This window comes from Equus caballus, chromosome 3 (genome assembly GCF_041296265.1).
Source record: "Equus caballus isolate H_3958 breed thoroughbred chromosome 3, TB-T2T, whole genome shotgun sequence".
Lineage (NCBI taxonomy): Eukaryota > Metazoa > Chordata > Mammalia > Perissodactyla > Equidae > Equus > Equus caballus.
In genome coordinates this window covers 113,254,433-113,279,712 of record NC_091686.1, presented here as the reverse complement: position 1 = coordinate 113,279,712, position 25,280 = coordinate 113,254,433, and the positions used below count along the sequence as shown (strand labels likewise).

Sequence of the window (25,280 nt, the reverse complement as noted above, 5' to 3'; positions counted from 1 at the left end):
ACTATCAAAAACATGTACTTGTATGCAGTATAATAAAATTTCTTGAAATTTTTGGCAGAAGATAGGAATTTTAATTATTATGGCATATTGGCATTACATCTATATTTCATCATGGACAGACCTATTTTCTCACATACATACTTTAAAAAGTAAATACTTAAAGCTTTTAAAGATTAAGGCTAAACTTTTAAAATTTGTAGCAATTTTTTTCTATCAATTCCTATTGATTTAACGAAATTAGCCATTAAAAGTTAAGCCAATAAATGCTTTCAGTCTGTAACCGATCTCTTAATTTTTTTAAGATAGTTTTCTAAATTTAAATTTAGATTTTAAATAACTAGCCCTTTCACTTACATTAGGAAAGTCTCATGATTTTCAGGCTTGCTAGCTCAATTTTTTTTCTAAAACCTTGTGGCCTCCAAGCCAGGAATTGACAATCATATTCTAACAAAAAATGAACTTTGAAAATAGCCATCTTCCTGAAGATGCCTGAGATTTAATTTCCACCACGGTAATTGGCAAAAGCTGACTTATACTTGGGAAACTTAGAAATACACTGGAGGAAAAAAGGCACGGCTGCTCCTTTTTTTGTTGTTTATAAGCATTTTGAAATTCTGAAAAATGCAGCGATGACAAGTGCAAAGGAAAGAAGGGAGAGGAAACTTGGCTTTTTCGAGAGTCAGGCACATCTGCTTCAAGAGTCTCCGGTGAGCGGTGGAAATTCCATCTTCTGCAGACGGTCAAAGGGCCTTACATAAACACACGTCAGTGTCTGTGGAATTCCAACATTCTGCAGGCGCCTTCGGAAAAGCTCAGAGAAAGAACATGACCACATCTATTCCACATATATATACCAGGGCTCTTTCTCCTTGATCCCTATGCCTTTCTCAAAAGAAATAACACTAAAAGAGGATGGAGGAAAAATTAGAGTACTCAAGACCAACTTAAAAACCAACTTCATTTTTAATTCTAACACTTAGTATAGAGTCACAAAATGGAACTGAGCCTGATAAAAGGCAAACGGAATACTCTGGGTTTCTGAAAGAGTGTTTCAAAAATCATATACAAAGGTTATTTATCAATAGTATCCAAATCTGCTGAGGTCAATGTAAGCCAGGGGCTAACACCTGCTTTTCTTTCTCTTTCTGTCTTCTAGTTTGTTGACATTCTTCCCCTTCCTATTTTATCTAATCTTCTTATTTTGTGAACATACTTTCTTCTCCTCTCCCTCTAACCATAACATAGAAATCTTTGCTTTGCCTTGATCTGTAATCTTCTTGGCTAGTTTTGATTATTTGCAAACAACACATAGCTATTATTCAACTCACAATGTTGAAGAAATTTGCAAACAAACAGGGGTTCCAAAAGGAAGACATCAAAATAGCTATTCTAAATAAAAGAAATTCAAGGTAAAGAAGTTTAAACTTTTAGTCTGAATTTAAACAAAACAATCTCAACTACTGCTCTTATTTACACCTATTTATAATTCACATATAAATTCAATCTATTATGTGAAATAAATTAGTTTTCAGTTCGTCATTTAGTCTCAAATAGGCGATCAATTTTGATTTAGTTATATTGGAATTTAAAATTGTGACTTTCAAATGAATAAGTTTTACTTGGGTGGGGAAAAATATCTTACTGAAAGTGTAGGAGGTTATAGAATCACAGTATGTATTTTTTAAGAAAACTTTTCTAATCTAAAATATACTCAGGAGAAAAAACTTTTAAAGACATTTACGTTTGTTTGATGGGTCTATTCTAAAGAATAAAAAATGGTAACATTTATTTTATATATAAATGAAAACCAAGTTTATTGTTCACTTCATAGCTTTGTTGTTTATATGTTTTGGTATTTTAAACATAATGTAAAGAATTCAATCAGTTCAGGGTGAACTATAATGTATACAGTATTATATACATTTATATAATGTACATATGTATATAATTATATGTAATGAAAATGAAAGTCTAATTTAAAAATAGAAACCCAATACAGGATATCTGCGTCATTAAAAAAAAAAAAACAAAAAACCTGAAAGCCCATTATTACATATGTAAACATCTATTCAGGTAAATGAGTAACTACATGCAATAAAGAATTTTCCTGAAATTACAACATATGTATTTACATCAAGTGAAAACTATTAACTTGTTAAGTAAGCAATCACCCTAACAAGAAGCCCTAAGGGCCAGTATTTTCAAATGACATTTTGTCATCTGAGCCTCATCTTTGATGTCCAGGACATAGAGAGAGAGAAGGACAGCCGTCCAGGTCTTTGGATGAACAAAGGACGTAAGCTTCAGGCTTACAGGAAATGCACAAGGGTCTGACAGGTCTTTGGGCTGTAACTGACATTTTTCTGGTATTGAGGAAGAAAGGAACTACTCCCACAGCTGTAGGGTCTGTCCATTCCTGAAAATACTTGAAACGCAAAGCAGAGAGACAGGGACATCTGGAATCACCATTGACCCGATCCCAAGCTGCTTTTCAGAATTCAAGCTGAAGAAACAGTCAGATTCAAATATTTACAGAGATACAGTGACAGAGGCAGAGGCGGACGAGGCAACAGAGACGAGAGAGAGATGCCCACAGCCTCGTCTCGCAGAGAAAACACAAAAAACTCCCTGGCGGTCAAACAAGGGTGCGTAGAATTAGCTATGACATTCACTTGGATCCTGTTTACAAGTATATTTTTAAGGTTTATTACTTCACTATTTTCAGCAAACATGTGTCTTTATTTTAAAAAATGGCTGCCCTGGAAGAAGCTGTATTGCATTGGCTTTTGTCTTTTATGGGATTTTTTGGGTGTTCAAGCTTAATTTTTAGTGTAATTAACTCAGTAGGCAATGCCTGAACAGTGTAGATAATTCGAGAGACAAGAAGTCTATCAGCAGTAAGAAGTGAGTTCCCTTCTTGCCCCTTCATAACCGTCACCAGAGGCAACCGCTGTCACCCACCGGAGTCCTGCCAATCCTTTCACACGCGTTCTATGCAAATATAACAAAGCGTTTGTGTCTCCCTCCGTTTTCGTTTTTATCATAGGTGCCATGTTCTACACACGGGCTGCAGCCCGCTGCTCTCACTTCCTCTCGCTTGCGGACTGTTCCTATCAGCGCGTCCACAGTTGTCCAGTCCTTTCCAACGAGTACACTGTATTCAGTCGACCCCAAGGCATGTCTTCCCGGGTCCCTACTGATGGCCACACTTACAGATATTTCTTTCTTGGGTTTGCAGCTAGAACTCCAGCTGGTAGGCCAGCTTAAGTTGTTCTGTTTAATTTTGTTTAATTTCTGTTTTCTGCTTAAATTCTCGAATCTCAGTTATTTAGCAAACCACTTGAAAAATCTTTCTCATGGCTACAGAGCAAATGCAGTGCCTGGAGGAACATCAAGGGGGAATGTTGACTACCAATCCTTCTCCTTGAGGCCTAGTATCATTCATGCCATAGGCACCTTATTTCTGTCGCTAAGTGATACGACATTCATGGCTTGAATAAATGAGGAAATGTGGAACGATGACCAAATACCACAACCAGGGGGCCAGTATTGTGAAGCACATTCCTGAACTGAAGAATCTGATTTGGATTCAACCAAAAGTCATCATCTTTAAAGCAGTGTACTTCTGATCTGTCAATCAATTGGGAAAATTTGGGCAATAGCAGGAACTACAGAAAAAAATATCCTAAATCACGAGGTGTGTTCCAGGCCTCAAGAAGGCGTAGCAGCTTAACTGCGAATTCAAGCAAACTGGGCATATCAGTAGAAAGTTAATTCGACTCTACAATACTCTCAAATTCCCAAATTCAGGGACCCATCCTTCAAGATACCCTTTGCACATACAAATCAACTAGCAAATACTTGCTCTGCCTTCTCGCAGGCTGCCTGTCTCCAAACAGCTATTTAACAGGAAGGAGGTGCTGTTCTGGGAGGTAAATGCTTTCTGCAGTGCAAGGTTTATCAGGGCATCTTCAAGATGAAAAAATACCAAGGGTTGGCTTATCATCTGAGTTAGGGCAGCGTGATTACAACACTAACTTCTGGTTACGATGACATCTTTTTGAACGGTCCTAGAGAAGCATTTTTTCCTCTTCTGTTTTTGGGGTTGCTGTTGTTTTGTATTAAACTCTTGGGCTTAACACTCAAAACATGAGACATTCCTCATTGACCTAAAACATAATCAGCTGTTGTCCAAGATTCTACTTGCCTTATAAGTATACAAATCACCAAGAGGGAAACTGCAAAATATTTCCTCAGGCAGGTCCCGTTTTTCTTCTGTCGCTGGTGCATTTCTCCACCACACTTGTTACAGCAACGACACAAACCAAAGCAAAACCCCACCAGAGGCATCAGAATAATGAAGAGCAGTCCCAGGACAGCACAAATAATAATCCCGATTTCATAGGAGATAATCTGCAAGTCAAACAAGAGAAACAGCACAGACTGTAACACCAAATAACAAGTAGAACATTCCACAGTGCACACATTGCAATTTTTTAACCTATGTGCCACCAAGAGTTGAATTTTAATGTGTGGGGGGGGGGCGGGGGAGGGTGTGGGTGGGTGGGTGGGTGTATTTCCATTTTGAAGTTCCTTCTTGAAACAGAGGAAATAGAGATTTGAGTTATCAGAATACGGGACCAAGTAGTTACCATCTTCTTTCAATTCCAAAGTGTTGGGGATCATAATTAGCCACTCCAAAACGTGTCTCTTTGCCTTGATTATTTTTAAGAACAAAAGACTCTGAAAGAAGCTTTGACTCTCTCCCAACCACGTAAAAGAATTTAAGATAGGAGACCTGTTCCAAGAAGGCACTAATACCAAAAGATAACTGCAGTGTCATGTAAAATGGGTCCCATTGTCTACCGAAGGGCTGGTAAACACTTATTTAGCAAACATTTGCTTTTCCATCTCTATGTGAATTGCCTTCCTCCCCTTTGAAGCCCCAAACCACTAACCCCAACATTCTCCCTTGTTTTTGGCTGGAGATGGTATTTAAGGTGGCAGGATTTGGCCACTCTGGTGAGTTACTCCGTTTTCCTGGGTTTCTTGCATGTACACATGTTATAAAATTTGTTTGATTTTCTCCTGCTATTCTGTCTCATGTCACTTAAATTCTTAGAGCAGCCAGAAGGAGCTAGAGGGTAGAGGAATTGTCTTCCTCTCCTACAAAGGAAAACGTCCAAATGGAGGCTCAAGTGGCAAATGGTTTAATTTCAACTCCAAAGGTATTTCGTTTATTTTTAAATGGCAGGACAAATTTTGGCAGAAGTATTTGCATAACAAATAATCTACTTATAAGATGCTTTTCACCAGAAAGATAGGACCAGTAGACACTGTTAAGGATTTGAAGCAGTTTGAATTGCATCAATTAATGACAAATTCACAGTAAGTTACAAAAGAATCCAGGATATATCCAAATGTAGAAAAAAGGCTCAGACTTTCTGAGTCAGACATGGCTACCCACTTGGCTTCCTCACCCATATACTGGGAACAACAATACCCACCTTGTAAGGTCATTGTGAAAATTACAGAAAATGAACGATTAGTGATAACGTGCCAAGTAAAATAGTTGACACAGAGTAGATGCTTAGTAAGTGACACCTCTCAGGCCATGCCCGTGAGGCTGGGCCTGGCAGCCCGTGTCTCAGACACCCCCCAGGTTTCTAGAAACTAGCAGGACTTCTAGATACAATCACATGACCTAACCATATTTATATAATCACTGCTGGTTTTATTCCGGAATAAATAAAAATTAATGCAACTGGATGAGAAAACTTGAGCTCGTTCCAGTTCGTGTGTGCAGTTACTCACGTTTCCATAAAGCAAGACGTTTTTACAGAATGGCAGAGAATTACAGGTGGTAGTTTGCAACTAACAGATCAGCTATTTAGCAATAGATTCTGAAGCCAAGCTCAGCCAAGTAAAACAAAACACAAGTGATTTTCCTAGGAGCAAACGTGGTGTCTTGGGAGAGAGCCCTGAACTAGGAATCAGAAGAGCTGCTGTAAATCCCAGCAGGGAGCTTCTCGGTGCCGACACTGGAGAATGTTAGATTAGCATCAGCCTCATAAGTACATTATAAGGGATATATCATTAAATGATTTAATGTGAAAATCACTAGCCAAGTGCCCAGCACACTGCAAATATTCATTCAATATGAGTTTATTCTATGAGCAAATGCTCAAGAGTCTTAAGGCAGGTCCACATGGCACTTCAATATTATCTACCGCAATATTAAGGTTAAAAAGCTAAAGAAAAAAGTGGTTGAATTTTGCTGCATTCAAAGGGCATGCTCCCATGTAAACAAAGCCTCCCAACCCCCAGGGCCAAGAATCATCATTTGCTGGCACTTTTAACACTCTGTTGAGTTCTCACATCATTGGCCAGTTGAAAAACCAGACCCAGACACTCCAAACTCATATATATTTTACTCTCATTTCTCAGAAAATGTTCTAAATTATTTACTATTTTTAAAGGAATTTAAAATCCTTTCTGAATTCCGGAACAGAAACCCAGCAAAGAAGGTGTACTGAAATGTTTTAATTGTAATATCTTTAGCTCCCAATACAAATTTTATATACAACCTTTCCAATGTTACCGACTAAATATTATGTTAGACAGTATCAGGAACAAGATACGTCATTTCAAGAGTTTACTTCTAGGCTGAAGTCTAGCCAAGGTCTGGCAAGGACCTAAATTATTTTCTGAAAACACAAGGTCTCCACAGTGCTTTGTGGATTATGTTGAAGAGAAGATCAAGATTTAAATTTGCGGAGAAGGGTCGCTATTCTTCCACAAACTTCTAAAACTGTAAGAGAAGATTAAAGATGATGGCAGAAACAAAAATGAAACAAATAGTTTAAAAACCAACACAATGGAGACCACAGCGAAGAATAGAAAGTTCTGGCAAAAGCATCGCATTACTGCACTCACTGGGTTTAGACAGAGAACAACAGGAAACAGCAGACAAGCACTTTACCTTCAGAATCAAGATTACGCTTTCTGGCTGCGGAAGTCAAAGCAGTTGAGGAGGTTGTGTAAGGCAGAGGCAGCAGGCAGCAAGAAAACAGAGAAAGTTCCGTGAGTGATTAACCACAAGTGAGAGCATTAATATCCCACACAGAGATAATCAAGTGAGAGAAAGATCGACACCAGACAGGAACATAAAACTTAAGTGTTTATGAGAGAAACAGTGACTTTAAATGTCCTTAGGTGGCAAAATAAAGTGAAGTGGCTCCATGTCATTCCCCAGATTACCATTTTAGAATTGTCTGGTCCAGGAAATCCAAGTTTGGAAACCACTGCCTTAGATGGAAGATTTTCACAGATGTGAAAGATGAATGTTTGTGATATTAGTAACTTTTAAATGAGGCATCCAACATGTTGGGGTGGGCAGTTTAGACACACCTGCCTGCTGGGTCGCACGGGACATCCTGAATGACCCCAGCCTCCCTTCCTGGGAAAGGGCCCCAAACTCGCCAACCATAAGCGTCTCACAGTGCATGTTAAAGACAGTGACTTCAGGCTCCTCCATGGAGCCGGGGTCAGGAGATTTGGGTAAGACCAGGAATCTGTCTTTAAACTGAGCCCGGGCCATGCCTACGATTAGGTGCGTCTGGGAAACCTGCTCTTGGCTCCAAGGGCTGATCATGCTGGGCTGCAGCCAGGGCAGAACCACCTGTAAGCCACAGCCACAACAGTAGCTGATTCTTTTGTGACTAATTTTCCCACCCAAGTGTCAGCCCGGTCTGATATGGTGGGTAGGGTACCAGCAAACCCTTCAGTCGAGCTGGGTGCACGTTCATCTTTTCCCTGTCCATGCCAGTTGTCATATAGGTACAGGGTTATTATCTGTGCAATGCAGCAGTTTGAATCCTGGCTCTGTCACTGTCTGTGAGTCCCACTTCAATTAACTGCCCATTCCCATCACCTGGGGACCTTTTGAAAAATATCAATAACCAGCCAACCCTGACCACCTACATCAGAAACTCTGGGGGACAAGTCTAACATCGTTACAGTGTTACAAGCCCAAGCCTCAGTTCCCTTATCGACAGAGTGGGGATAAGCAGAGACCCTACCTTACGTGGTTACTGTGAAGACAACCTGAGAAAACAGTGAGAAGCAATGTGCTTTGTGCACTATTCTGTTCTAAGCACTTCACACGTATATTTAATGTATATTAAGTGCGTTAATACACGTGAAGTGCTTAGACCAGTGTCTGCCAGAGTAATGACAACAGTAACAAATAATCAAATGCATGCCAGCATTATTCTCACCCCTGAGCTCCAATGAGCTCAGACAAGGATCCAGGTCGGGGACTACCTTGCACTGCTCTCTGAATGCTTTCTGAGACCCCTAGAAGATACTTTTCTTACGTGGAAAGGAGAGTGTGTTCTTACGGCACGTCATCGCCCTCCCAGAGGGCAGGAAAACAAGGAGCTAATTCACTTACCTCTCGCAGACATGTAGAGTGGGTCCCAAACATCACAAACCTACCTGGAAGGATGACCTGACACTTACTCAGTGCCAAGTCGATATCCGATGACTATTAGCACTAGTGAGGTGGTGACAAGATCAGGAAAGGGTCCCGAACCCTGCACCTGCCCCTGCCCCCAGAGGAAGCTTCCAGAAAGGAAAGGTAATAAGTGAGGTATGAAATGGACGAGGAAGACACAAACCAGCTAAATCTAGATACAAATCAGCTAAATCTACAAACTATCTAAAACCAAGAGACTGGCGTGGAGATGAACCCTGACCTCACGGAAACTAACTCAGGAAGTCCTCACAAGGAAACTCACATTCCTCCCAACAGCCATGTGCAGAATGAAATAGAGGGCAGGTGGGGGGTGGGGGCAGGTCGCGGGGAGAACTGTCCCCTGAAAAGGTTTCTAGAGCTGTGGGTGGCCCTTACAGTTATCGGTGGGAGGTGATCGTGTCCTCTCCCTAAATTGCCCCAAATCATGCATTCTGGGAGGACAGGAATGGTGTCCTTTAATTTAATTGAGAAGCCACCACTTGACAAGCTGCTAGAGGCTCTCTGTGCAGAAACCCCGCGTGAGCCTGTGAGGGGGGTGATGCTATGCTGTTCTCCCTCATTTATAGTCAGCCAGCAGGTGCAGAATCCGAGGAGGGGCTCCCCCACACTCTCTGATCCCCAAAGGAATGGATTCAGGTGTTCTACAAGACCCGCTGTGCCGGGCATGGCGCGTTTTCGTATGTTGAGCACAGGCCTTGGCACATACTGGGCATGCTGAATGCCCCCTGAACTGAGTACAGAAAGGAGTTGCCCACGGAATCTCTACCTCGACGGCTCTGGTGAAGACAGACTATTCCTGAGAAGACTAAATGAGCTAATATCTTAAATCCTGGACAATAGGGCCTGCTACACAGCATGTGCTACAGAAACGCCAGGAAATAAGCATTCTTAGACTCATTTCTCAGCTTTCTATAGCTTCATCTGTCTGGTCCTCATTTTTCCTTATGGCTCTGTAATTCCAAATCTTCTTGCCCTCCTGGACTTCCTTTTCTGCCTGGCCACTTCTTCCCACAGATAATTACCCACTGTAACATTTTATGGCTTAAAGGTAAAAGGCACAGCTCTGGGGCTCTCACATTCTTTGCACACAGCTCAAGATACTCAGAGGAGAGCTGTTTCTTCCAAATTAGTCACCTCAGAACTACAGCACAGTGGCCTGGAAGGAGCCTAATTTTTGTTGGTGGTGTATTTGTTGGTTCAGAGTTAGACTGGTCTGGGTGCAAATCCCAGCTTTACCATTTAGTCGCTGAGTGATCTTGGGCGAGTTCCCTAGCCTCTCTGAGGGCAGGATTTCTGCATCCACCGCGCAGAAATAGACAGATGCCACTGTGAGGACTACAAATAATACAAAACTCCTAATCCAGAGCTTGGCACAGGTGGACAAGAAATGGTGGCTCTTGTTATTACAGGGAGGAAGATGACACAGTTTAAGAAGCAATGGAGAAGCTTCTTGCTTGGAGCCGACTGTTTGCCAATAGGCTTTATTTCTCTTGCTTCTAAGTCTCAGTTTAAATGCCAGCTCTCCCGTGGAGTCTTTCCCGATTTCTCAAGTGCAAGTACACTCTCCCTCGTCTGCACGTGCACATTCGTTTATCAGGACTTCTTATGTGACATACGTCCTTCGCCATCTTGAATCCATTAACTACTGCCTCAGTCTGCCTGGGCTGCCGTGACAAAGAACCACAGACTGGGGGGCTCAAACAACAGAAGCGTATTCCTCACAGTTCCGGAGGCTGGAAAGTCCAGGATCAACGTGTCGGCGGGATTGCTTTCTTCCAACGTCTCTCGCTCCGGCTTGCAGACGGCTGTCTTCTCCCTGCGTCTTCACATGGTTTTTTCTCTCTCTGTGTCTACGTCCTTATCTCCCCTTCTTATAAGGCCACCAGTCAGACTGGATTAAGACCCACCCTAATGACCCCATTTTAACTTAATTACCCCTTTGAAGACCCAAATAAAATCCCATTCTGAGTACTGGGATTAGGGCTTCAATCTATGAATTCCGGACACAATTCCGCTCATAACATCCAGGCCTGTGTCTTATCCCACCGCCTCCTTTTCACCAACTGTGAGTTCTTGAAGCGAGGGCTGTCTTTCACATGTGGGTACCCCTCTCATGCACTGCTCCCACTGAGTACGCTGTCAACATCAATTAAATAAATACATTAAACAAAAGGAGAAATTGTAAAAAAAAATGTCAGGGAGGAGAAGGGGCCCAAGGATCTTACAGTACGACTTTTCACTTTCAGCTAAAGTGCAGACAGGAGGCAGTTATGTGAAAAGGAGTCATAACTCCCTTGCAAAGTCAGGGTTATGCCTCGGAACAAAAGTTCTGCTCTGTTGAATGCCCTGAACCTCCTTATGAAGAAAGTTCAGGACAAGAACCCCCAACCAACTCAGCTGCCCAGGCTCCTGGCCATCTGAGGGCCACTAGAAGATGAAACACTGAACTCAGGACAGTGAGAGCTGCAAAGAGGCCAGTGCAGGGCCACTCCCTCACACGGACCTTGCCTGTGTGACTGCACTAATTGGAGAGCCAGTGGGCACTGGCCAGTAGAGAGGATGCTGTCGGTGCCCGCCCATGTCGCCCCAGCTTTAATCATCTTGGGGTGCCTCCTCAGACTTGTAACTTCCGGTATCTTTCACTCTGTGCTCAGAGGCATTTTCTGAATCCCAGGAAGGTGAGAAGTGCTTAGGGATTAACACCAACCCAACGAGGCCCTTAACCAGTGCCTCTTCAGTCTTGGTGTGTGGATTCAGCTCTCTCACCCTTCCCATGGGCTAATTCAGACGCTGGAGTCTCGCAGGGTTTCCCACAGCAGCTCTACAGGATGCTGCTCTAACCACTCCCTGTGGCAGGTGGAGTAATGACACATCCTCTCATAGACTGCCCTTCCTCCCCTGTGTCACCTCCCTAGTTCCCAGCCAGTGTGCACTGCACGTCCCAAAGTCAGAGTCGGCTTCCGGAGAATCTAACCTAACACACCCAGCATTTATCAGACTAAAACCACCCCTTCCCAAGGTGCCCTGGCTTCTTTGGTGCCTTCGCTTAACTAAATGCCTGTCCCTTGGATCACTGCTGGAAATGTGACCAACCCCACATCTAGGGTAGGATTCAGGTCATTCATGGGGGCCCAGTCCTGTCTCCTCTCTCCACTCCACCCCTGCCCCACTAGTTTTTATCAGTTTGCAAAGGCACCAGAGGTGGAGAGAAAATCAAGAACCAAGGAGCCTCGATTTTACAGGAACTCCAAATGTATCACCAAGCTGACCATAAAGAACTTGCCCAACTGAGTGAGACTCCTGCCATGGACAGTGGCAGCCCATCTGGCAGCCAGCTGCTCAGAGTCCCCACAGGGTCTCAGGACCTCATCCTCCAAGGCCTGAGCCCAGATGAAGCACGGCCCCTACCTCCATCCATTCCCTGGCAGAACTAGCTAGCATTCAGGCTGGGCTGCTAATGGCATGCTGATTTTTAATATAAATATAAAAACAACAGTCACTATATTCTGCCCAGGGATGCAGGCAGACAGGCAGACGTGTATCTTCATGTTTCAAGATATAAATGAAGCCAGTGGCATTTAAGAATGAAAATGCTTTCCAAGGTCCCAGGGAAGGCTGTGAGCACTAGGTAGTAACTAGCTCATCATCTTCCACACAGGTGAATGGCCCCAAGATAAGGTTTCCTCCTCGGCTTCCGTGTTCACATCCCTCTTGAGTATCATTTTATTGCAAATTGAGGATATGAGGCCATCATAACTACAGTATCTGAGGTGACCATTCACTGGGCAAGAATGCACTGCCCTCCTCGGACTTAGCCCTCACACCCCGTGAGCACACTGCCATCCACCTTTGTTGTCCCGGCCATTAAAGAATGTCCACCCATAGGTCTGCTTTCACTGTTGTCCTAATAACTGCCTTCATACCAAGAAAGGAGGGAACAAAGTGCCTGACCCTGGAGGCCTAAGAGCTTGACAAACAGATTCAACTGTTTTCATTATCCTAACCTTCAGTGCAAGAAACACTTGTCTGTTTCACTGGCAGCCTTCTCTCCTTGTGAAGCAAAATCAAAAGGACGCACTCTTGTGTTTAAGGAGTCACTCGTCGATGCAAATGGAATGAATGGGCAGCACCTTAGTACCAGGTGGAGATGTACAAGGGGCCCCAGCACTTCCTGAAAATACTGTCCACTCATCTTAGCGAGGCGTTCGAGGCCACTGGGGACCCGGCCCCAGCTCACTTCTCCTTCCTTGCCCACCAGCTCCATTCATGGGCTTCCTTCTTTCACACCTCGATCTCTTTACTCACGCGGTCCCCGCAGCCTGGAATGCCGGCAAAGCCACCTCCCCCTCCGCTCCAGGCCTGCTTATCCTTTTTATGATAAGCCCCAAAGTCGGCTCCTCACGGAAGAGTTTCTGGTCAGAATTAATTATTGCTCCTCTGTGTTCTTCTGCATGTTACTTACAAATCTATTTATTTCCTTCTCCTTCTTCTTTAAATACATAATTAGGTACTGTCTCTGCCATCTGGCCCTTAAGCCTCTCGAGACCAAGAGCCATCTTCCTCATCTCCATCACCCTTCCAATCCTAGCCAAGTGCACACACAGGGCGCTTAATAAACATTGTTCAAATGGGAAGCTACTTTCTAGCAAATTGTATTTTAAAACAAAGTACATACGTGGGATATTCAAGTAATTCCACTTAGGGAGCTCTCCTCGCTTAGCTAAAAACGTAGCATAATACTTCCTTCAAGGAAATTCTAGTTTTTACACAACATACGGCTTGATAAGTGAATGTTTCTTCAAATGCTACTTCTGAAATTTCTGCTGTAGTTCAAATGGGATTTATAAGGTGTTTCAATATTCCATAAAAGTTCTTTGTCAAAAAAGGTTACTAAATTCACAGATTAACCAGTTGTTTAAAGATTTACTTTCAAGTTAGTCAAACTTTGCTCACACGTATTTTTAATAACAAATACATCAATAAAAATTACCTTCTCATAATCAGCTGAGATGTCAAACTTCTCTTGTAGAATTTTTCTTAAAGTATCTGGGGGAAAAAAGCCACAAAATAATAGGAAGATTACTTTTTCAGTAAAAATACAAAATGCATATTTATAAAATAAAGGTCTATATATGCTTACAAATTATTGTACCTCTATATAATATTCTTATAATTTTATTCCTATTTTTTAGTATGGGTAAATGATTGAGCCAATGAGGCTTTAACCAGAAGCAAAGAATGGAGGACAAATAATCTCAACTTACTATTTTGCCAATGGCAGAATTAGAGGGTTGTCATTTTTAAGAGTTTTCAATTTCTCACAATACAACTTAATATTTACCAGCAAACCACACACACCCCATTAATAATCACTGATAAAACATTACATCGAAATTGCTAATTCCTAATTATTTGGAACCACAAATGAAATTCATTAATAATCCCACATTTACATAATATTTTACAAATGAAGAGAATCTTACAATTAACCTAATCCAAGCATTCTTAACATGAGACACCCCTCCCTTCCCGTCTCCAGGCAGTGCATGAGAAACCCTGAAACGCCACGCAGAAGCAAATTTCTCTTTGCATATTCATTCTGGGAGTTTTCAAATTCTCAACAGTTGAAGAGCCACTTATTTTGATTCACCATCCTAGTAACGGTGCAGTGCTCAGCACAGCTGATGCCCAGAGAGGGAGAGTGACTCGTCTAAAATCAGTGATTCGTGAGGAGACCAGAGCAGGCCCCACGTCTTTCTTCCCCCCGTGTAGGGTCCTTCCCACGCTGCACACTGTCTCTCCCCCAGGAACGAGCTTCTGAAGTGCTAGGACGGTATCCTGCATCCATCACCTCTAAAGTGAACGACTACTGGGCAAAGGAATCCTGGGGGGAATCCTCTTTGAAAAGAAGGTCAGATTTACATGTCAGAAAGCAAAGCCAGCCACTTCTCTAGAGGGCTTTCTGGAAAATGACGCCCTTGCCCGCTCGCACACAGTGAAGACAGATGGAGCACATCTTCAGAGAGGATGCCGCAGGAACAGGGAGGTTCAAACTGGCAGGTTTGTGACCTCCCCTAACCCTAGGGTACTGGGAACCCCGGTAGTTCCTCCAGGGTTCCATGGGGGTGACCCAGGGACAGTGGGGAGCCTGAGGCTGCCTAGTCCACAGGTCTCCTCCCTCTTGAACCAATCACTTTGCTTCAGTCTGTCTCACAGATTAACTTCTGTTTAAGATTTCATTGTATGAAAGGGTCCATATTGATTTAAAAAAATAAATTGAAAATCACCCATTTATTAAAATATATTGAACGGCACAGGTGATGTTCATAATGTGTTGAAATGTGGGATCTTCATCTAGTCAAGAGTTGGGATGGAGGCCAAGCTCAGCACTTTCTGGGTATCTAATGTTGGGTGAAGAATTAACTGCCATGAGCATGTTCATCTGCAAAAGGGGATAATGTAAGTCTCCAATCCTCAAAGGCCTGCTCAGAGCTAAGTGACATAACGTAATAAAGAAAAAAGTACATGGCCTGGCACACAGCAGCCCACAGTGCACACTGTCATTACTACTCCATGAAGAGATTTAGAAAACGTAGGTTACAGAGGAATGTGCATGATAAACACAGTATGGAAGACTGTTATTTTGGCCATGCAGTATTCATTACTTTTCTTGTCATGAAAAACCAAAACCAACAAATCCAAACAAAACCCTTTGAATTTCTTTGAGAGAAGTGCCCCTTCCTTCCTCTCAGGTCACAGGGACTGGGTAAGCGGTGAGCCCAGCCCCATAAAGATGGATCCTCACTGGCCTCAGCCAGTGGGTCTCCAAGTGTATTCTGTGAATCCCTTGGAATCGCCAAGACACGTTCAGGGTGCCTGCAAGGTCCGACGACCTCGTGCACTGAGAGAGCAAAAGAGAAGCTGGATAAGACTGCTGGTGACTTAGCATGAACTGAAGCAGTGACTAACATTCATTATATTCTTCACTGCCACGAGCTCATGGAAAATAAAAAGCCAGTTACACTTAAGGATATTCTTGATGAAGCATTAACAACCATTATTTTATGAAATCTTAACCTGTCAGTAAACACCTTTTTATTATTCTGTGTAAGAAAATGGAAGTCCACATGAGCACTTCTCTGCACCCTAAAGTATGGTGGCCCTCTCCAGAACAAGCACTTGGTAATCGTTTTGAGTTGTGGGCTAAACCAGTCACATTTTCATGGGACAGCATTTTTACTTGAAAGCATGACTGAGAGACAAACCATGGTTATTTAGACTTGTGTATCTAGTAGATATTTTCCCTAAAATGAAGGAAGTGGAGCCTGCAATTTTAAGAAAGCAATTGACAGAACTTGTTGCCGATGACAAAATGAGAGTGTTTAAGCAAAAATTAGAACTTTTAAAAATTTGTGTCCAAGAGGTTGACATTGTTCTCACTACATTTTAACAGGGTTCCGTCAATGACACACGTAACAGGTGTTCGTCCTGCAGGGCTATGTGGAGGGAAGCAAATATGAGAGAACATGAATCAGGTACCGACGGGAGCCTCACCGAAACCTCCCTCCAACGTCAAACAGATGCTCCTGTCAGTTTGCTCGAGGACCCCAAGCCCCTCCCAAGTTCTTCCGGGATCCTGGTGGTCCTGGGTCCTGGGAATGATCCCAGCTGCATCTAGGCACACTACTGCCCGGCAGCTGACCCCTGTCCCTCTGCCAAGGCTGACCCATCCGAGGCTTTGGAGCAGGGATGTTCTCTCTTCCCATGGTTTAAAGCAGTGCTGTCTAATAGAAATATATTGCAAGCCATATAAGTAACTCCACAGTTCCTAGTGGCCACATTAGAAAAGTGAAAAGAAGCAGATGATTATATTAATTTAAAATTAAATTAATTTTAGTAATGTTTTCCTTACTCCAGATATAAGAAAAATATTATCTTTCAATATGTAATCAATACAAAAAATATTAATGAGCTATTTTATAGTCTTATTTTCATACTAAGTGTTTACCTGGTGTAGGTGCACTTCAGTGTATCTCAGTTCAGACAGGCTACAATTCAAGGGCTCAACGGCCACACTGGGCTAGTGGCTTCTGTACTGGACAATACAAGTTTAGAGGCCACAGATCATCCTGCCCATGCCCACCCCGGAGCGATGGCATTTCACCCAAAGCAACAAAGCCTCTGTCCTGTTCTTTATCCCCCCTCCCTCCCACTGTACCCTGTCTCAAGAACACAGTGAGCATCCTGCATGCTCAGGGCTGTAATATCCATTTTTCCTTTGGCTTCCTCGTGTATCTCTAAGTAAATGGTTCTCAATCAGGGTAAAGGAACATCAGAAATGCCTGTGGTACACAGCCCAAGCATCTTGATTCGTAAAGTCCCAGGATTAACTCTGCTGCCCACACCTCATTTGGGAACTCACAGGACCCCTCATTAGGAAATTCTTTCTCAGTGTAATATGTTCCTTGCTGGTGAGAACTTTGAATCGCTTATGGTCCATCACAGAAAGCATGTGGAAGAACTAGGACCCCGCTTCTGCGCCCACATCCCCCACTTGGGGGTTCACGAGTGTTGCGCTCACTCTGCTACGCTGCAATCCTTTGCGTTCGTATGTGTCTGTATTTGTCTTTGTCCTGGCCAGCTCATAAAAGACTTCCAGCAGAAACCTTCTCAACCTCTGGATCGTGTGCATCCCCAGCACCTCCAGGGCTCCAAAATTGTTTACAGTATTGATGTTGCAGAAACACAACATTACTCTACCCCCCAAAAAGTGTTGCTTCCCCTCTGGAGATGGGGTGGGAATCTCTGAATTCTGTGACTGGTTCCTTGTATTGCCTGGTGAGCAAGGGAGCCATTAGCATGTGGGTTACTACAGTCTTATCCTGCCCTCCATGAGACTTCAGTGTAGACAACAGTGACCACCTTGTCCTTCCTGAGCTGAGACAGGGCTGAAAGGCACTTAGCCCCAGGCCAGACAACTCCAAGAGGTCAGTGAGTTCTCCCCACCCTGAACTCGAGGCGCTGTCTGACCACCTTTCTCAGGCGGCAATTCATTTTCCACTGTACCAATTCCATGCTCTTTCACAACGTAACGGTTGCCTCTGAAGACATAGCAGTGGGCAGGGAAACAGATAAGCTGGTGGATGAGGAAGTTATTCTCGTGATAGAAGACTGTTTCTCAGGATCTGGTCTCTTGGAAGGGCTCTGTAGGTCTTTCCAGAATGATAGTGACTATCAGTCTCTCTTCATTCATCCTAGATTTTCCATCGTCTTCTTATCTGGGACTTACTTTAAATGTCATGTGATGATGGAAACTAAGAAATGGAGCAGCAAGAGCCAATTCTGACCCCTGTGTGACACCATCAAGTTAGAAAGTAGGTTAACTTTCTTTCATTTTTTGCTCTGTGTGCGTGTGTGTGTGTATGTATGTGTGTAATTTCTCTGGGAGTTCTAATGTCTGAAGCCACACAAGCCAGATAAAATGAGAAAAGTGCCTTGTACAGGATCCGTATATAACAGATCCATCTTATTTATCTTAGTCAAGACTCATCTTTGACTAAGATATTTCTGTTTCCTAACTGATTTTTTTTTAACACATCTGTAGACTCTGACCCAAGCTCGGCAAAGTGAAATTCCACTCTTGGAATGCTGTCTTGTAAAATGGATAGACAACTGAAGTCACCTGTGGTTGGCTGTGGATTTATCAGATTTCTGATGAACATAAGTGCTCCTGGGAAATTTTGCTGATAATATCTATTTGGCAAGACTTACCTGGTTAGGTCCCTAATTAAAAGATGTAACATCTATCATCTTCTAAATTGTATTCCTATCATTTATTGCGAACAAAATCTCCTGAAAATGCTAAACCATATTTAACAAGTTTTTTATAAAGACATTTTTATGTCTGATATAAATAAGTGTTTAGTATGCTGCAAATCATTCTAATATATGCAAAACAAGATCATTGCAATGCAATTCTTGAAAAAATATTACCATGTAAATGTTAATTTTGTTCATAGCTGCTAATTTTTCCTGCCAAAAGTATTCTAATTTTAGGCTGCTTTGTTTTAAAGACTTTTTCAAAAGTCTTTTAGTAAAGTTTGATATTCGGGTCATTTTAATTCGTCTCTTGATTTTTTCTACCTGACGTTTTTCTAGTCCCTTTAAACAATGCAACAAGAAAGAATTATTAAAATTAATCAAATTTAAGTTATAGACTTAGAAGCATTATGGTGTTACATATTAAAATTGGAGATTAAAATGTACAGAACACGTTTTCCCTTATGAACAAATCTTAGAAAGTGAATCATTTTTTTCCCAAATGTCAAGCTAAATTTGTTATTTGTACTCAGAACACTTATTAATAAAAATTACACACACATACACACAAGTCAGCCTTCTTAGGCACTTAAAGTGCTTACTTGGAAATGCGATTAATTAAGAGCATAAATAGTATTAAATGTTTCCCTGAGGAGACACTCACAGTGTCCCTTCCTGACCTTCAGAGGCATCATTGAAGTGCTGTGGGGGGGTCTCTTTACTAAGAATGATTTAATCTGTTCATTTGTGCATAAATCTACAGTCATCAAAGTGAAAGAGATTATTCACATTTTCATCTAAAGTATTAGATTTTTAAGTAGAATAAAGTGATATTCAAGTTCAATTTAGAGACTTACAGAAACTAGGTTGGTAAATGTAAATCTTCAGCAAATTAAATATTAATTAAAACATACTCTAATTGTTCCTTTCCAGGCACAAAGACTTTCCACAGGCACTTAGACATAAATGTGACAACTTGCCCCCATCTAGACCAAAATCCTGAGGGGACACAGGGCAGGTGGGCAGACCGAGTGCACTGCCTGACAAGTCCAGATAAAGCACAGACCTGGACAGCTCAGAGTGTCAGCTTCCTGGATGTGCTGGCCTCACAGGAGTGTGGAAGAGCAAGAGGCATTCTGCCCTAAGGAAAGTGTTTAGGGCAGCGCTTGGCATATTGGATACTAACACGAAGCTGTTAGAGTCTTTCACCTCCACTCTGGGATCACACACCTTCGATGCTCTGCCCTTTCCAGTCTTTCAGCTGTGGCACAGAATGTGAGTGCTCAGCAGAACCCCATGTGTCATCTCATTTTCCTTGTCATACTGCTCAATTCCCCAGGCACCTTGCAGTTAGATGGGACTTGAGTTCTGGCCAGTGGAACACAGGCAGACATGCATGCGCATCACTTCCAGGCCTGGCCTCTAAAATCTCCCACAAGACCCTGCATGCTTGCCCTCTTTACCCATCTCCCAGCTAAATTTGGAGGATCCAGGGGAGAAATCTGAAGCCCAAGGCGGTGGTAGAAGCATTAGGTAGAGTGAGCCAGAGTCCCCAGGCCCCTCCACTCCATCACTTCTACACTGGACTGAGCCTGAGAGAGAAGCATTTTTCACAGAAATTTGGTCTTGTTTGTTACAGCAAATGGCGTCACTTACCCTAACTAAGGAAGCCTTAGTCCATTAAGGCCCTCGACACTTTCCTGCTGCATTCATCCTCTACCTGCAGCCTACCCTGCCTGCTTAGACCAAATAAAAATTAACTCATTTTTCTCAGGAGAGGGTACATATACACATAACACAGCAGACTGAGACTTGGTGAAGCCAATAGGCTGGCACTACGTAAACCGAGATTTTAAAAGACATCGTCATTACAAGATTGAAATTTCTGTATCCATAAAAGAGAATGCACGAAAAGGCATGTGAACCCAGAAAAATCACTAAAAATGCAATGCAGTATAGCTCAGATGAAATACTCTTCCTGTCTGCTTCTCATCTTGGGTCTACAAAGCTTGGGTCATCATCCGCAAGCCTGACTCGTATATCAATAAGCCTTTCAAAAGCTTTACCACCAACTGAATTTTTCTAATCTACAAAACACATGTCCATAACCAGTTTAAATCACAGATTCAAACATGCCTCTACTGCCAAAACATTTAAGGAACATACTCTCAGGTAACACTGTTATCCTGGGAAAAGTGCATCAGATAGGGGTTAAGACTAAATCAGCTTAAAATCTTGGTACCATCTCCAAGAGTTCCGTGCATAGAATGGCCAGTAAGATAAGATGAGTTGGGAGCATCACCTTCCAGGTCTAGGCTGCTCTTTCCAGAAAAGAATGCAGATTTAAATCAAGATGCAAAGTTAGTTGGTGAAAACACAAACATTTCTGTGGTTTGCCTGTGGCCCTGACCACTTTCTCCAGAGCTTCCATCTGGAATGGATCTTAGAGGACAGACAGACGTAACTCACCGGAGTGGAGTCTTGTCTTCCCTCATCAGCCTTGGCTTTCTGGGGTCTGTTTTTATGCTTTAGAAATTCCTGATTCAGATTTCTAAAACGAAAATTTTTTTCTTCTCTTGACAGGAAAATATCCCATTAATTCAAACAAATTCAGAAATGTCTGGTTATTTGGATAGCTTGACTCAGTTTACCTTTTATCAAGAAAAAATGTTTAAGGAGCCAACTCACTGCATGAAAATGTCTAAATTTATATTAAATCAGCATAGTGCATATGATCAGTTCTGATAATTGATGGGTTAGTTGAAAAAGAAAAAGTAGGGAATCATGCCCTAGACATTTTATCTTAATTCAAGACATATAAATTCCCATCATTTGATGTGAAGCCAAGGTCCATTTCTGAGTGAGTCCGCTGGCTGAAATGGAGGTGAGCTAAGACAGCAGCTATGATGAAGAAGGCTCCACACTTATTTACAGGTAGACTTGTGCCCACCATTCCATCTCCAAACCACAAGCTTAGTGTAGATGAAAATGGTGTCATCGGCTCACAAAGTCACAGCATCTACACATGGTGTAGCTACTTCAGAGAAAGCACTCAGCGATCATAGACTCTGCCTCGAGATATGGGCTTATTTGATTCTTCAGTGACTAGAATGGGGAGAGGGCTAGGCTTGTCTCCAACTACACACTCCTCCCCATCCTAATCTCCAAATATTGGGAATACTGCCTGTCAGTCAGGGTTCTCCAAAGAAACAGAACCAATAAGAGATGAGGGGTGGGAGGGGGGAGGAGAGAGAGAGATTGATTGATTTTAAGGAATTGTGGGGGCTAGACAGTTTGAGATCTTTAGGGAAGGCTGGAAATTCAGACAGGAGTTGATGTTACAGTCTTAAAGCAGAATTTCTTCTTCCTGTGGAATTCTCAGTTGCTTTTAAGACCTTTCAACCGACTGGATGAGGCCGACCCACATTATTGAGGGTAATTTCCTTCACTTAGAGTCAACTTATTGTATGTGTTAACCACGTTTACAAAATACTTTCACGGCAACACCTAGATTAGTGTTTCATTAAATCACTGGGTACAACAGCCTGGAACGGAAGGCTAACCATGACCCTGCCCAAGCCAGCCATGTTACCTATGCAATGGTGACCCCCTGTAGGTGTGTTGGGACAGAACACACCTGAGCAGCCCTGTAACAGAGCAAGTAGACTCACCATCATTAATGGGAACTCCTGACAACCTGAGCCCCCTCCCAAGCAAAGGGCTGCAATCAGGGCCTGGTTCGTGCACGGGCCGGGGACCACACATAGGCTCTGAGGACCACTGATCTTGAATGATGGCCCTTAACCGCCCCCAAATTTGCTGTGCACCGAACTAAAAGACAGGCAAGTAAATGCCTTTTGAAAAGATTTCCATGGAAAATGACAAAACTCTAAGTTAGTTTGTCACTTGCAAGGTTAAGTGTCACTTCTTTGAAGAACGTACTTAGCAAGCCCATCTTCCAGCAGCCCAATTTGATTAAATATGCTCACTGTCCTTTGACATTGGGATGAACACCACCTACCCTCTCCTTGGCTCACACTTCCCTGTGGCTGGAGTGGGTGAGGCTGAGGCCAAAGAAGCAATTTGGGGACCCAAACAATGCAACTGCCTCAGGGCCTGGAGTTCACCAAATTCCCGGAGCTAAGCGTGTTTCCTGCTGGAGCGGCTGTGACGAACCTGTCTGAATTCAGTACTTGAGGGACATGCATTCCAGTTCCTGGGAGCACTTCATCTTACTGGTCAAACCCTCCATCAACAGGACCCAACTCTTTGCTTCGGTTTTTAATAAAGGGCTTGACTGACGCTTCAGACACTTAGATGCCAAGCCAGGTTTGTTAGAACTTACCAAATGTATTGCCCCAGCCTCCAAGTATATATCAAGTATTCTGGAGGGTGAGCCCCCTTTCCTTTATTTAAAATACAATCCAGGCACCTTTGGTGTGCTTTTCTCCTTCCTTACCGCTGTCCACATGTAACTGTGCAGTTCTCCTTTAATTGACTGGAGCAGCTTCTCCCTGAGGGACTGACACATGGCAGCTTATACTAGAATTAACGATGGCACTAACTGGCTCTCCAAGAAAGGCGCTGGGAAAAAACACTGCGCAGGAAGCTGCTCTTGTGAAAATACCTGGGGCCAGCTTTCTCCCAGCCGTGTGTCCACACCGATTGGTGCAGTGGGATTGTATTCTGTCTTCACGCAGCATGCAGCCAGCCCGTTACTGGGCAGGTCCTCCCGCCCTTCATTATTTGGAATTCCGTTAGGGGAAGGCGGAGCTCAGGATGCACAGACAAAGGGAGACTTCTGAGGTCTCCTGGAGCTGAGAGTCCTCGACAGAGCTGCATGTCCGATAAGGGCCCAGGGCCCAGTGGCTTCCCAAATGATGGCACGGGGCTGAAAAGGGGCCCCTGGACCTGGGACAGGCTGGGCAGCTGTTTTGCCACCATTGGTGGATGGGCAGCGGAGGGGGCCGGGGGAACTCAGCCAAAATATCTGCGGCGTCTGAGGTTTTTGGTTCGCTTCTCCCCCTAAGACATTCCTGGAAAGCGTAATTCCATTTACAGCCTTGGTCTCTGCTGTTCACTGGGGAAGGTTTGCCGTGAGGATGTTTGAAAGGAATGCAGCGTGAGCCACATTTTTCCATCTGCGCCGAGCACCACATGATCTCACGCACACTCCTGAGAGACTGTGAATCAACTAAACCCCACTTGGTTCTGCCATGGGACAGACCACTCAGTTATTGACAGAGGCCTCCCTCTAGCCAAGGACAGAGAGAGGGGCTAGGAGCAGAGTGAAGGGGGACATTTTCCTGTGTATCCTTTGAGCTCACTTGAATTTTAAAAGAATATTTAAAAATTTTTTTAAAAAGTACTTTTATTGACATACTCTTCTACCCCTCCCCCCCAAAAAACATAAAAAAGACATAGTTCTTAGCACTATCAAATTAAAAATTCTAGTTTCTGTAAATGTAAATCAGATTTTATAGTCTCTTGCATTGGATATGTGACCTGGCACCATTTTTACAGTATTTCAGCAAGTAGTATTTGTCATTTAAAAAAAAAACCTGGGAAGAAATGAGGCTGAAATCTGCAAAAATTTAAATGCTGACCAACAAACCATCATTGGAAAAGAAAAAAGTAAATATTCAAGATCTAGAAAAGCCCAGTTTTGTCCCATCAAGTGTTTGGTCCAGGAAAAATATACTCTTCTAGTGTTTTGTTAATAATGCATCAGAACCAGCTTTCTTGTGGTTGCGTGCCCATCCCTTCTGCCCGTGCCCGCTGAGCTGCACGCCCTCCAAGAGTTTGTCCCAAACCGCTTTACGTGAGTTGTCCTTGTTGATGCAATTGCACACTTATGTAAACAGATAAAACATGCCTACAAAAAGCAAGTCGTTGTTTATATAAATTCTAAGTTGGATGTTGTTAAAACTCAGTAAAGAGGAGTTGTTTTAAAAAGAAAAAAGACCTGTTGAATTCAGTGTAGGGGAGGCAACTTTAAAAACTCAGAGAGAAAATCAGTAAAAATCTGGAAAAAAAAATCAGCACTGAGTTTACACCACAAATTCTTGACACCTGCATAAAACCCAAACTGGAAATCGTAAGAGCTGTGTTGCTGGGGAAATTCCTACAGGAGACTCACACTCACCCAACATTAAGATTGTTCAGTGGGGAATCAGGACGGAGGAATCTGCAAAACAGTGTCCCGACCCCACTAAGGCGAACTAGCCAGATAACAGATGACATTGTCGCTTCTCTGGGGCCCACCACAGAGCTGAGCCTGCAAAGCAATCATTTCCAAAGAACGCCATCCCTCTGAGGAGAGACAAGGGACACAAGCTGTTTCCCCTTTGAAGCAGGAAACAGGTAAGAAGAAATCACCGAAAATGTTCACAAGTTCTTAAAGGCCAAGTGTGGACTAGCGTGTCCGTGTGGAATACCTGGAAGGCCCGGAAACAATGAGGAGTTGGCACAGGCTTGCAAGCCTCTACTGGGTGCTCATGGGAGAGACTGGGGCAGGGCAGGGCAGGTGACTGGAGAAAGTCCTTCTGGTGGCATAGGTATGCAGGAGGTGATGCGCATGCAGACATGAAGCCCTGTCTACTTCCCTAAACTGTTCTCTCAGACAAAGCAGAAGCCTTAAAGCCACTGCAAGTGGGGCAGCGAACTCTGTCAGCCCCACGGCCAAGGCAAAACTCCACCACTTCTAGGATGGAGGTAAAAGCAAAAGGCACCTGCCCCTGGGGAAGAGGTTGGAAAGCCCCCTGCTGGTAGGACACAGGTAAAGGCCCACTGCTGCTAGGGGACAGGGTGGAAGTAAAACCCTTCTGCTCCTGGGGAGGAAACCACTCTTAGGCATGCTAGCACTGGGGTCAGGGCAGAAAACACGCTCCTTCCCAAAACCAGCACAGATTCCAGATAAGAG

At 43.2% G+C, this 25,280-nt stretch overlaps 1 protein-coding gene across 37 annotated transcripts in view; it reads right to left on the bottom strand.

Moving 5' to 3' along the window:
* Nucleotides 1-25,280, bottom strand: part of PROM1 (prominin 1) — a 129,579-nt gene that overhangs the window by 48,345 nt on the left and 55,954 nt on the right. For 26 of the 37 annotated variants that reach the window (XM_070262626.1, XM_023638318.2, XM_014738778.3 and 23 more), the window contains 2 exons: nt 13,530-13,585; nt 4,208-4,413 (listed from right to left, as the gene is read on the bottom strand). In XM_070262626.1, coding sequence (XP_070118727.1) covers nt 4,208-4,413; nt 13,530-13,585 — 262 coding nt within the window. Of the gene's footprint in view, nt 1-4,207; nt 4,414-6,982; nt 7,010-13,529; nt 13,586-25,280 lie in introns of all 37 variants that reach the window. The other 11 variants (XM_070262614.1, XM_070262615.1, XM_070262616.1 and 8 more) reach the window with 1 other exon arrangement.